At 28.4% G+C, this 14,466-nt stretch overlaps 1 protein-coding gene across 8 annotated transcripts in view; it reads right to left on the reverse strand.

Annotated features, from left to right (window-relative positions):
* Positions 1–1,151: 1,151 nt before the first annotated feature.
* The window catches only part of LOC107456827 (uncharacterized), a 41,360-nt gene continuing 28,045 nt past the window's right edge, over positions 1,152–14,466 (reverse strand). For all 8 annotated transcript variants that reach the window (XM_087166696.1, XM_087166690.1, XM_016074787.5 and 5 more), the window contains 9 exons: positions 13,399–13,514; positions 9,834–10,013; positions 9,567–9,757; positions 7,836–7,910; positions 7,600–7,745; positions 6,706–6,812; positions 6,426–6,625; positions 4,609–4,784; positions 1,152–1,590 (listed from right to left, as the gene is read on the reverse strand). In XM_087166696.1, the coding sequence (XP_087022822.1) occupies positions 1,568–1,590; positions 4,609–4,784; positions 6,426–6,625; positions 6,706–6,812; positions 7,600–7,745; positions 7,836–7,910; positions 9,567–9,757; positions 9,834–10,013; positions 13,399–13,514 (1,214 nt within the window). In that variant the 3' untranslated portion in view covers positions 1,152–1,567. The remainder of the gene's footprint in view (positions 1,591–4,608; positions 4,785–6,425; positions 6,626–6,705; positions 6,813–7,599; positions 7,746–7,835; positions 7,911–9,566; positions 9,758–9,833; positions 10,014–13,398; positions 13,515–14,466) is intronic.

A 14,466-nucleotide genomic window follows, 5' to 3' on the forward strand; every position in this document is an offset into this window, starting at 1 on the left:
TTATTAACATAATGCGTTAGCGATTGTGTTGCATTGAATTGTGCACAATCGCACATGGTAAAATTTTGCGCTCATTTGAAATTTTATGTAAGAACGGATTTATTAATTTATCGGATATTTAATAATTATTTTAATGATATTTATATACTTATTACAAGGGTGTGGCGTATCTCTGCGAAATTACGGTACTGTTTTTCTGGCTTTCTCATTATATGGAAAAATAAATAAAGAATAAAAATTGGACAAAAAAAAAATAATTAGTTAAAGTGAGCAATAACATTCAAACAATTGCAACTTTTCCAGATGTCCTTTTTTCAGATAGTGGTCTATCTGACAAAATTTATAAACCATGGAAATAAATTATGAATAATAATGTACAGGGTTAAAAATGAAAGAATATTGGGCTAATATTTAAATTTTTTAGAATGAGGATTGTACCTTTTTTCATTTTGTATAAATTCAACATAAACAGAGGGATAGAACAGATATCGAAAATATTTTGTACAGCCATAGGAAGTATATTGTTGTTAGTAATCTGACCTTATATCTCAAAATTTGAAAACTATTTGATTCCTGTATTCAGCAGTTTTTAAATGTCTTACTGCCTTTGTTTCTTTTTAGTCATCCTGTAGATTGAAGAAATTCAAGAAAAACATAGAATGTGAAATTGCTTTTGTTCTCTTAGATCTTTTATGTATTTTTTTTTAGTTTAGCTTAATTCCATCAGATGTATAAAAGTATTCTTAAATCGAAATCAATCTTTTAAATTCAAAATACAAAGAAATTTCCCTCAACTATATATATATATTTTTTTTTAACTAAACATTACTTCAAATTGAAAGAAAAACAAGAAACATAACAAGAAAATAAATGTTATGAATAAATCGTTTCAATGTAAATTCCTCAAAATATTAAATTGAAACAGCATACATAACTTCATGAATAAATAAAATTTTTATTTATTTATTTTCTTAAAATATAAAATCAACAAATTTAGATTTTTTTCTTCTTTTTTTACTTAAACCTCAAAAAGTATACACCATTTATCGTTTTGATATTTAATAAATATTTATTTATATGAAACTGAAAGTCTAAATTTTCTAGCTTGAAGCAATAAAAAAATAGACAGAATCAAAATATGATAATATGCATTTGTTGTGTAAAAACATTTTTATTTAAAAACAAAAACATAGCTTTATGAGATACACATATAGCATATGAAACTTTATATTGATAATGATAAAAATGAACCACTTAGTGACTATTTAAAACAATCATTTCAAACCAGAATGAAAATTGAAATACAACCACTTCCAATTAAAACAATCAAAAAGAAGATTTTTGAGCTAACTTCAACTGCAAATTGAACTTTCAAGAAGAACAAAGCAATCTAAAAACAGCAAAAAGCTCAGTAGTATTTTCTAAGCATATAATGATAATGTGATAAGTTTCAAATGTACAATATGAGTTGAAACTGTGATATATTTACAAATATACTTTCAAATAACAGCAATTTGTGACTAGATAAATTTTTAGATGCATTGCCACCAACAAATTAGATGCTTTATCACTGGACATCCATCTTAGAAACTGAAAAGAGAGATGTCTGGAGTTAATTCATAACTACTTCAAAATAATTAAGCTCTTAGAAATGAGTATCTTGTTCAGCATGTTTCTATTGGCGATCGAAATGAGCTACATGTGGTGCACAGCAGAATTCGTTATCTATGGCAACACTAGACTATGCTTTTACCATTAGGGAGTGGATAGTCATAGGAAGTATATTAATTTCGATCTTGATTTTCAAACAGATTAAAACTTTTTAAGCTTGGACAACATATGGGACTCAGGGTTGCCACAGAAAAAAATGAACAAAATAGTTGCTTTTAGTAGCCTAAAGCATGAAAGTAGTAGCCAAACACTAGGAAAATAGTTGCCTAATAAGTACAAAAATTCATCAAAAATATGACTAAAATTTTGTTGATGACTTAATTGTCATATGCCATCATCCATTCAGTCAAGTTGGTGGCAAATATGATAATTTTCAAATAAATGTTTATATATATATACAGTCAGACCTCGCTATAAGGTCACCCGCATATAAGGTCACTTTTCCAAAGTCCCGGCTCACTGAATAGGAATTCTTTGTTACAGATTATCGGATATATGGTCAAGTTTCAAAAATCGTTATCGCTTATAAGGTCATTTTTAATTGAGGTGAGGGAACTCTTTTCTAACAAAATCCTATTTAACTTCCATACAAGGCAATTACTCCTCTCGAGTTCTAGGAATATGTTGCAGCCAACGAACAAACTACAATTTCTGAAATTGTTTCACAAGTTGTGGACAGTGAGGACAATGACAATGATCCTGAGACTGTAGCTGCAACCCAAGTGGAAGCCTTCAATGCAATAAATGTCAGACGAAATTTTTTTACAAACCATGAGGGAGCTGAGGAACATTTTGAGAAGTTACAAAATCTAGAAAACATTGTACGAAAAATGAAACAAAAAACGTGACAGACCTGCATAAATTATCATTTTAAATAAAGTAAAATGTAATGTATGTATGTACACTTTGCGGAAATTTGTAAATAGCTTTATTTTAAATTTAAAAAAAAATTAAAAATTTAACTTTCTTCAATTATTTACTAATTCTCTTAAAATTTATCAACTTAAATATTTAATTTATGGCCGCTCGTTTTCGTTTGTATAACCATTTTTAAAAAGTCATAATGTGTACTATTTACGTACTTAGTTACGAACTGCTAATGAATCGGTTAAAAGGTCACCCCGCTTATAAGGTCACTTTTGCGATGTCCCTTAGGGTGACCTTATATCGAGGTCTGACTGTATATATATATATCGACACACACATTTATATATGAAAAGTGATTACTAAAATTAGAAATTCATGCATTGTAATACAGTTAAAAAAATTTTTTTTTTTAAATAAAAAAAATCATGCAGATTTTTTTAGCAATAATCATTGAAAAGGTGATCGAGAAAGGAAATAGACTTACAATGGAATCTGCGCAGATTGAACAAATTAAAAAGTGAAGATCGCAATTCAAATTTTTTATTTTTTAAGAAAAAAAAGTTCAGTGTGTTCAGGAACTATCTTACGAGGCGCAGATTTTTCACCAATTTATGCTCGAAAAAAAAAAAAAAACATCTCTAGGAGTAAAGAAAAGTCTCCCAATAGTCTCCTTTTCTTGAAAATAGTTGCTTTTTTTTTTTTAGCCTTTTCAGGCAAAAAAAGTTGCCATAGTCGCCTAATGCCAAAAATAGTTGCAAATAGTTGCATTTTAGTCGCCTGTGGCAACCCTGGGAACTCAAAGCTGCATTGAACATAGTGCTTAATTTAAGTATCATGGGGAAATATCGTAACTCATATCCATATATGAGTAAAGGAGGGGTTGGAAGGCTCTAGATACGGAACCGGTCTTATCCCCAAATGGTGTATTCGAGTGTTGCGATTGTGACCAAAAGTTTAAATTACATTATATATGTATATAACTTTCAACACGGTTTTGTTTTCTTCTTTTTTTCTTTAAAGAAAGAAAAAAATATATATAGTTAGTAGTAAAATTACAATTCTACATTATTTTGATATTCAAACTCCACATTATTTTTTTAAAGTGTTCAAAATTCTGAATTTAATTATTTTAATTTATGCAATGAAGTTAAATGTATTTATAAGTTATTACAAATAACAATTTTATACACAACATACAAACAATGAAATTTAATACCTTCATAATTTCTTTCAAATGAAAATGATTTCTATACATGTAAATAAAAGCTAGATTTTCTAATTCATCTTCAGTAAACTTTCAAATTTTATAGTAATTTAAAATTCAATTTAACTTACAATGCAAAATTTTTTATTCTACTATGAAAAATAACGATCAATGAGTTACACAAATTATTATTATTTTTGGATTCCTATTTTCAGCTTTGTTGTTTTTTTAAAAATAAACTTGTGTATAATTAACTTAGTTGACACGTTCTTTTAATAAACTTAACAAGTTCTATAAAAATTATAATTTTTAAAAATAATCAGTGATTTTCAAACGAATTTTGCTAAAATAAGGTAGAAACGAAAAAGTTGAAGCCAGTTACAAGAATTAATCAATGAGTGCAGAAAGCTTTTTAATTGAGATCTTGTGACTGCAGAGAGTTTTTCATTTTATCTCATTCTAGTTTAAATTTAAGATTAAAGATGGAGATGAGATATAATTTGCCATGAAAAGTTTCTCCCATTTTACAGCATCTTCTAAAAATTACATGTTAGTATGTGAAAAACTGTTCATGAGATAAGTTATTTAGGATGTTCTTTCGTTCCTTCTCTTCTTTTTTTACATTAGTTATTTTTTTTTTAATAAAAAAAAAGAAAAGTTTTCTTTTTTACTTCTATTTTATTTTTTAAATTTATTTTTATTTTTTGCAAACTGTGATGCATTGCTTTGCATTGGGGGGTAAAATTTGTTTCAAAATTTCAAACAAAAGTATTTCAGTTCATAAACTTATCATAAATAATATTGCATTTATAGAAAACTATGCAACAATTGGAATGTACATCTCTTAATGTAAAAAAAAATTTTACCTTTTGTTTTGTTTGCACAGTCTATAATCCGTACAAGACACCGTCCAAATTCTTGTAAAACCAGCCTCTCTATTTCTTCCTCACTTGTATGGGATTTCTCTGCTTCACTTGCTTGAGCCAATAGGCAAAGACAGGTAGCCTCCAAAACACCATCCGTCACAAAAGCAAAAGGCAACCTTTTAAAAGATAGATCATTATTGTTCTGTTGACATATAAAGCTTATTAATTTTTTTCGTCACAAATAGCTGGCTTAATAACAGTATTTTTTTTACACTATTCATTTTTAACTGTTATTGAACATAAGTATTTCCTATTGATTACTTAAAAAACATTGGAATCAATACCTCACTTGCCTGTATAGCAATGTCAGATGCATAAATATGTAGTATGAGTCAGAATTTCCTCTGTTGCTAAAACTGAAATAACTTCTTAACTATTAGACACATTTAATTGAAATTTCAGGAGATTCAGTAAAAAAAATTACACTAGAATCATTATATAACTTGCCTAAATAGGAACGAGTATGTTTGGCCCTTTTCTCCTCAATAAATTCCAGATAGAGGTTAAAGCTCACCTTGGGTGAGAGTAACTTCAGATATTCATTTTGATTTTATTACTATTATTGAATTACCTTTTTTTATTATTATTGAACTACCTAGGCACATGCCTAAAAGTTTAGGACAATATTATATAAAAGTTGTACCAGTAACCACAGATGTTATCTGATTTTGTTTCTGCTATACTTAAGGCTTTTTTCCCAGCAAGTTCTATACTTGTCTAGTTTTGGAAAAGGCAGTTATGATGTTGAAAGTTGTGCTAATTTCACTATTTTAAGGTAAACCTTAAAGTTATGCCAAATGTACACCCCACATATATTGTTTTTTTTTTAAAGGTACTACTTATTAATATATATTCACACTATATATACCTTAGTGTTACACAGTTGGCACAAGTAGATTTTGATGGACAAAACCTTATTTTAGAGATTTTTGAATAACCTCTGACCTTTGATGCAAAGGTCCTTTGAAAGTATTTATGTCCTAACAGTTAATGTGGAAGTAATAGAGCACAAAATAATAATCAGTACTATGGTTCACTCATTTCTCAAAAAGTAACTGCATGCAAATAGATGTGTTTTCCTTAAAATTTCAGAGACTATTCAGTTTTAATTCACAAAATTCTGAGAATTTTTTTTTCTTCAAAAATAAAAAAAAATCACATGACTAGTAGTTTTATATGAAGAACATATCCTGAAAACTGCAACAGAACGAAAAATGTCTTACACTGGCATTAAAATATGAACACAATAGGTATTAAATTAAAAATTACAAATCACTGAAGTTTTATATTTCATTAAAAGATTATTTGAAATCAGTGAATTCGGAATACTCTTTATTGCTTTTAACCACTAAAAATTTTTGCTCATAGCTTTTCAAATTTCAGTTTCTGTTCTTTCACTGTTCTACAGAGAAAAGAATTTTTTTTTGTTGCTTTTTTTTCATTTGTTGATTTAATCAAATCGCTTTAGCTTTTTAGCCATTGTTTATAGAATCATTTAAGGAGTAGAAAATAACTACTGAAGATTTATTGCGAACAACAAAATTTCAGAAATCTTGGTAGTTAAGGGAAGGGAAAAAAAAATATTTTAAACAAATTATTCTGAAAATTCTTAAAAAGTCACCCCCCCCCCGGTTACTCAACCGTAAGACTGTAAGCTCGACTCTGAAAAAACAATTACGGATAAATCGCAAGAGTTGGCATTTCTGAAAAGACGATCCATTCATTTGTCGATAGTCAAGTGAAAGGAATATTTATACCTTTCTCCGGTCTGAGACATGACAGGTGGTTTGGTGGGAATATCAAGGATTTGAGATGAGAGATTTGTCTTGGCAGCAGCTTGTTGTTGCACCCTCACTTCAGCTGCATCAGCTAGATGCATCAGTGTTTTCCGTTCCGAACTGTCTTCAAAATTTTTACAACCAACACACTTGCATAAATTTGTACAAAGAATTTTAGCCTGGAAGAAATTGGTTTTGAAATTTAGACATAAATCTAACAGACAAGATTTAGAAAATTATTAAAGAAAACTGAAATTACCTCATAACATTCACAGTAATTTTTCAAACAGTATGATCTTTTGCAATTGCATCCTTTCGTGTGCCTCCTTTCTTGATCACTGTTTCCACCACCACCCCTACTTTTTCCTAGAAACAGACAATGAGTTAAATTAAATGGAATTTTTTTATTGAAAAGAATATAGGGTATTTCAAAATTCGGCCAACAGCATCAGAGGGTTGATACGAGGCATCAACAGGATGAAAACTTATTATAGAACCTAGGGTTCCTAATTCAAGTTAGTGATTTAAATAAATGCTTTCTTAATTTAAATTTCATTTTATTTTAAAAAAATAAAATTTTAAATTATATAAGAAATTTATTTGAAAATAGTTAAATTAAATAAAGGGACTTATACTTTACATTAATTGCAGGTTGATATATATATTAAGTTTGGGTTTTTGCTGGTAAAAAACCATGAGGAAAATGGTAAAAACCTTATAATACTATTTATCCATATTTATTTAATGATAGGTATCGGTTTCTTTCTCATAACTGCTACAAATATAAATTATTTTTACATTAATGCAAAATTTTGTTTAGTTTTTTTTTCATTTAAAAATGATAAAAAATTTTTGGAATTATATAAAGTGTAAAACATTTTTATGTATCATTTTTGATGCTTGGTAATAATAATAAAAAACAATTACTCTGCATTTTCTTCTTTTACAAACAATATACATCAATTGTAGATTATAAAGTTTAAACAAACTGTAAAAAAACTAAAATTATTTGCGTAAGTACACAAGATTTAGGTGGATAACGGAAATTTGATATTTTTGATTATATATAATTCCTCTGTATTTTTACAATTTCAAATCATTTTGTATATCAAACTTCCCAAAAGAAAAATAATAAAAAGAAAAATTAACTTACCAATTTTTGGGTGAAAAGCATATGGATTACGATCAAGACAAGCTTTGATAGCCTTTTGTCTCTCTTCTTCGTGAGACAAGTTGTTGTAGCAATTTGTGCAATTACAACTGTTGCAAAACTCTCCATTTGCAAAACAATCACAATAACTAAAAAATAATTAAAGAATTGTGCTATACATTCAACATATATAACAGCATAATTCTAAGGCAAGATAAATTATAAAAATTGCAACTTACAGCTTTAAACACTGGGATTTTGTACAATTGCAAGGTTTTCTGGGCCTAATATCCGTTTCAACAGGAGTGGCTCGCCTAAAAAAATACATTTTTTTTTTATAAACCTTTCACTCTTGACAAGAAAATTAACACTCATATATTTCTCACAACTTGGGCAAAATGATACAGCTTAGGTATAACTTCCTTTGTTAAATGCTTAAAGAAAAAAAGTATGGAATAAGTAAAAGAATGGTAAAAAATGAAGTACATATATGTAGTTTTAATCCCTGCCAAGCAGGGATGGAATAATTCACCTTTGCTTCGAATTCATTTGAGATCCTATATTTCTTGTATGAATTAGAGGTGGTTTTTTCTGAAATGGCTTCCCAAAAGGCAAAAACAAACGTATCACATCCTGGTATGACTGCCTTCTTATATTTCTGGCATGGGTTTTTTCTTTTTGACAAATGAATGTGCACCATTTTCTTCTCAATGAGTTCTTAAATGGCAACATCCAGGGCACATGAGGTTTTAAGAGGCTTGTACAATCTGCTGGGATAAGGATCATGTCTGTGTCAATTTTTTAATTGTCTTTTTTGAAATAAGTGGACTCCTATTTAGCTCTGCTCTGTAAGACAAGCAATCTTGATTGTCAACACATCATCTTGATTGCTACCCCAAATCTCGCCTAATCTAAACTTCTATTAATGGGCTTGTCATCCATCCATTGATAGAGCGAGTAATTCAAATGCTTGATGGAAATCTTAAATCCTGACGTACCCATGATGAGATAAGGTTGGTTGGCCTTATAATAATGGCCGTGGTGGGATAAGGCAGTGAATAAACGAAAAAAATTATGACCAGATGCCACCACCGCTAACGGCGTGAATCGCATTTTTTTCATTTTGTGTAGGATATCCTTATTGCATGATTTCCCACCACATCATTAATTTGAGAATATGGTTCATTGAACCTTACCATCATTTAGTCTATGTTTGTGATATCAAAATTTGTGTAGTCATTCTTTACACAAAGATATTACAGTTTGAATAAATCCATTTACTGCATCAGTTTTTAGCTCTTAGGTGTACCTCTTCACATGGAGATGTCAAATAGTTTTCTATTGCACAATGAATTTGTTGAAATATAATTCTTTCCTGTCTATGACTTTTACTTAACTTAGATTTATTATTTACTTATGCATTTTATCGATGCATAATTAGTTTGTTTATGTTCTATGTTACTTAATGCCTGTCTTTGTGTTAAGTGAGAAATATATAGTAAAAGAATTGAAATCTTTATGAAAGAATTTTTGTAAGAATATAGAATGTGTCACTTAAGAGAATAATTACTTGACGGGCTTGGCTTACTCAAAACACAATAGAAAGAGCAGTTACTAACGGAAACAAATGCTATGTTTCAACAACCAATCTAGATTCCTACACTACGTCACTTGTAGATATCCCATTCTGAGAAAAAAGCAAACTGTTTTGAAATTCTCAACCTGAATAGAGTTGTGTGATGGTCTCTGGTTAATATTCGTATGAAACTATGGGCTTAATCGAATCTAGAGGTTTGTTTGGTATTTCATGGTAAACTAAAATTAAAAGTAGTTGTCAGGAATTGTTAAAAACTAGTAGTTTTTTGTATCACACTACAGTACTGTTTTAATAAAAAGTAGCCTACTACACAACAAAACTACAGTAGTCTTGTTACTTATAACACATTACTTCCGACTATTGGATACTATACCTGGAAGAATGAGGGGGAGATCCATGCATAGAAGAAGCAACATTTGATGAGTGGAAATTATTGGGTGGATTAGATGTTATTGAAATAATTGTTGATTGTGGTCCTAAAGCTGAGGAGCTGGATGTTGGGGGAGCAGGTAGAATATTCAACACTGTACTACCGGTACTGGGAGTGGCAACTGGTTGCTGAAGCTGAAATAACAAAACACATGTAGCTGTGGCATTAACACTATATATTACATTATGGATAAAGGAAATCAATTGTTACCTGAGTAACATATTGAGCTGGCACCATTACATAACTAGAGGAGCCAGCTCCTACAGGTATAAGGGTTCCAGCTGGAAGCTGACCCAACTGGCTGGAAGACACAGAGCTAGTTCCACCTCTAATCTGAGAACTTGAGACAGCAGGAATTAAGAACTTTGGCCCAACTTGCTTAGGTGTTATCTAAAAACAAAATGAAGTTTTCTAAAATAGGCAAATAGCATTCATAAATTTTAATTCAAATTTGATTTAAAATAAGCACAAATGTTTCAACGAAATACAAACTCTAAACTGAGCACAAAAGTAGAAATATTTAAAAAATTTTAAAATAATAATAATGGAAATAAAGTTTAAAAATATAAACATAAGAACAAAAACCTACACTTTTATATTTGACACAGATTATATTGTAAAGTTCAAGTTATCGATTAATTTATTATTATTTTTAAACATTTTTAACCATGATATATTTTGGGACCACTAAATGAATACCTAGGTAATTCTTTAGAACCAATAAACCTTCATGGTTAATGTGACCACTATGCATTTTTATATATTAAAATATAAATTTTGCTTTATTCCATCTTTTACATTATCAATCAAGATAATAAATAAATATTTTTTTAAAATACATTCAGTATAGAATTTAGAAAGGTATGAATTGATTTTCCAAAATGTTTAATATTAGCTTTATTTCAAAGAAAGGAAATAGTTGCTTAAAGAAAAGTCAAAATATAAAAACCCTAATTAGAACTGAATTATCAATTAAAATAACATAAGAAAAAAACAATAATATCACAGAGTAAGTTCTCATAAAATATACCTAGTTTCATAAATTGTACAATATAAGGACACATTCACATGAAATAGCATGAGATCATTAAAATGATCACACAATTGATGACTTTATAACATACAATACAAAGAATCGAATGTCCTAAGAATTTCCAGAGTTAATGAAAATTTCTATAAGTTGATCACACAAAACAAAACCGTGTTATTTTTCCTGCATATGTAAAATATAGTAGTACTTTCTGCAAAGTACTACAAATAAGAGACACATAAAGAGACAAATTTGTTAGTCCCATTTCCCGTGAATAGGAGCCTTTATGTACTTCTTAATTAAGTAAACTTTTTCTACGAGGCATTGTTAAAAAAAAATTTGTTAAGAGAGAGAGGGAGAAGATGCATCACGAACTCTTTATTGGTATTGTGGAGAAAAGGCACAAATAAGGGAAAAATAAGAAATAAAATGGCTAGACCATCCAGTGATGATGATGATAGCTACTAATTTAATAGAACATTTTAAGATGTAAAGAGTGAACATTTTTCATTTTAGTTCCTGTGTGTGCTGTGATGTTATGAGGAGAAATAGTTTTATGCTAGTGTGCTATTTTATTTGTAGATTATCTATTATACTTTTCGGAAAAAAAGATAAATATTAAAAGAAAAAATATATGTAATTAATCTAACAGAAGTTTTAGACATTTAAGACAGAAAGTTGGAATATGTAAAACTCAAGAAAGTAATGTGCTAAAAAGTATAGAGAAATGATGGATAACTATTTCAAATAAGCAATCAAAGACTTGAATGCAAAAAATTTCAAATGGTTGGTTAGACGAATTCAAACACAAGCAGAAATTTTTTTGATTATTTGTGATGAACTAGAATTACATAATGAAGCAGACTACATAAAATGGTTAAAAGAAATATGTAAATCTAAATTTCTAATTAAATTAAATTTTTTAGTTTCCATGTACTCTCTAGATAAAGGATTTTGCTATTTCAAGGGCAAAACACAAGGTCCCAGGGATGTTCTTTATTAGAAGGTAACACATTCTTAATTTTGTTACTGACCTATTTTGCTTTCTTGGGAATTCTGATAGGGTATAAATTAATTCAAGTTGTTAACACCCAGGGTATAAATAATTTAAATTGGTAGGAGAAATTTGTTTCTTTTTGAGTTCTTATAATATAATAAATAATTCATAAGAAATGAAAGTTAAGATTTTTATAGCTATCAAAATAAAAATAAAAAAATTAAATGTTTTTATTTTTCTTTCAAAAAGCTTGAAAATTTGAATATCTTTATATGTCAGCTTAAACAGTTTTTTCTACTACTTAAAGAAACTGCCCTGGAGGAAATAGGTTCCTATCAAGCAGAAGAAATCGAAAGAAACTTTTTCATATCTGCAGATTTGGCATAATTCCCTGGATAGCTTTAAACAAAGTTTTATTGTTTAACAATTAATGCTAAAAATGCAATTTTTACGTAATAATAAATTTTTGAGAAAACTGAAATTTAATTGTTCTTCTATAATGTATTATTGGAATAATATATTAATGAATTTTTTTAAAAATAAAATAATTTAAACAATATGGTACAATAAATATAAGACATAATGTTAAGAATATGACATAATATATAAAAGAAAAAATTCAGTTAATTTTTTAAAAATTTGAACCAAATTTTATTTGCAAGACAGACCTAGTACAGGGTGCATAGCCAAATTATTCAACAAAAAATAAGCTCTTTTCAAGCACTCAAATAACATTTTTAAGCACTTTAAAAAATATCATAATTAGGTAGGGTTGGATAGTTTTAATCGCCATGTCAAAAAAAAAAAAAAAATCTTTTGGCATTGTTTTTGACAATTGTCAAAATTTTTGAATCATGTAAATCGAATGGTGTTTTCATACGCTACAGACTGGCGATGCGTCGAAATAGATTGAGGTTGAATTAATTGCGAAAACATTGAATTGAACAATGTGAACAGTGCCTTTCTGCATAATTCGTAGCGAAAATCAACATGGTAAAGGAAAAATCTTATTTCAGAAAAGGAAAAATTAAGCACTTTTTAAAAACACCCACTGAAAAAAGCACCTTTAAGGGCTTTTAAAAATGAAAATAAGCACCTTCAAGCACTTTTTAAAAACGCTACGCACCCTGTAGTATTTATAACTGGTTGAGCATACATAAAACTCTCAAATATTACTTTTAATATTTAGTATTGGTACATTTTTTCTACCTAATGAGATTAAGTAGGAATAGGACATAATAAATATATATGAAAGAATTTCGTTAATTTTGATAAATCTCAACAAAAAAATAATCTCTCCCATTGCTATAATATTTGAAATATTTATTCTGCATGTTATATTTGAAGTTGTATATTCATTTGTGTAAATTATTCTTAGAACTAATATATCTTTTAAAAATGACTGAAAGCTACAAACACCCTGATTTTGGGTATAAATGCAGGGCAAGTATAAATATCCATTTATAATTATCTAGTCCACATCTATATCTATAAGTTTTTAAAATGCATACCAAATTACATATAATAATAATTTGTAAAAAATTGAATTTTCAAGAAACCAGAATTAGCGAGATGTCTAATCTAAAACGCTTAATTTCATTTAAGTTATCGTAAGTCAATTTCTCAGGTTTAAAGAACAGTAACACCTGACTTCATAAGACTGAAATTTTTGTAAATGATGAATTCTATGAAGTTTTATGAATGAACAATTTTAAGCAATCAATAAATTTAGTTCAATAGTCACTGACCAATTTTGCTGGAGCAATAGGCACAGTTGGACGAACTTGAGCTAAGGATGTTGAGGCCGTAGCTGTATTTAATGACACTATAGATGAGATTTGTGGCGTTGGAGGATCTTTTATGACTGAAAATATAGTTAGAGAAAAAATTTTAGAACATGAAAGTACTTGAATAACTTAAGAAAGTATGAAATTTAGTAAAAGCTTTCATTTTCAGAATTTCAAATAAAGCACAATGATTTTGATTTAAAAAAAAAAAAAATTCTTCAGGTAAGTTATAGTATGAAGGGTGACATATATATTTCATTATTTCAGTAAAAAAGATGACAATAAACATTACTGTAACAACAAGCATTTACTGTTAAATTAGTGGTAATAGATGGAGAAAAAATATGACAAAAATGCTAAGATTAGTTAATTGCACAAGTTACAGAAGGATATAAACAAAAAACGATAAAAAAGAGAGATTATTCTACGATTTTTTCTTAAGTAGTACCCTTTTCCAATTTGTAATTTTTTATAAGTCACATTAGCTATAATTTGCATAAAACTATGCAATTTTTTTAAAAGTCAACTAAGTTTGAAACGTAGCCTTGTAAACAAAACTAAACCATTTTTTTTTGCAGACAAATTTAGTTATTAAAAAAAGATCTCCCCTGTTATAACAGACAAGAGAAAAAATTATCCTTGGACAATTTAATTTCCTAGCCCATTACATTACAAATGAAATAAATTATTTTACTTCATAAAACACAGCTCTTTCAATGTATTATTTTAAAACTCCTTTCTACATTTTAAAAATATTAGAATAGTCTTATTTAATGAACTTATTTTTCTATTTTCCAAGAACATTTTGAGAATTTCTATGCAAAATAACTTACAAATAGTGAGATGAATTCTCCATTTCTCAAAATGTTTCCAACTTTTTATCATGAATTTAAACTGGTTTTATCAGTAACTGAAGTACAATCATCTATGCTGCTTACAAGAAGCCTTTTGATGGTTAAGATGCATAAAATATATCTCTATTAATTTACAAAATAAAGGTGTAATCAGGGGTCTGTTTAGGTTTTTTTT

This window comes from Parasteatoda tepidariorum, chromosome 1 (genome assembly GCF_982258835.1).
Source record: "Parasteatoda tepidariorum strain Cologne lab strain chromosome 1, Ptep-v5.0, whole genome shotgun sequence".
NCBI lineage: Eukaryota > Metazoa > Arthropoda > Arachnida > Araneae > Theridiidae > Parasteatoda > Parasteatoda tepidariorum.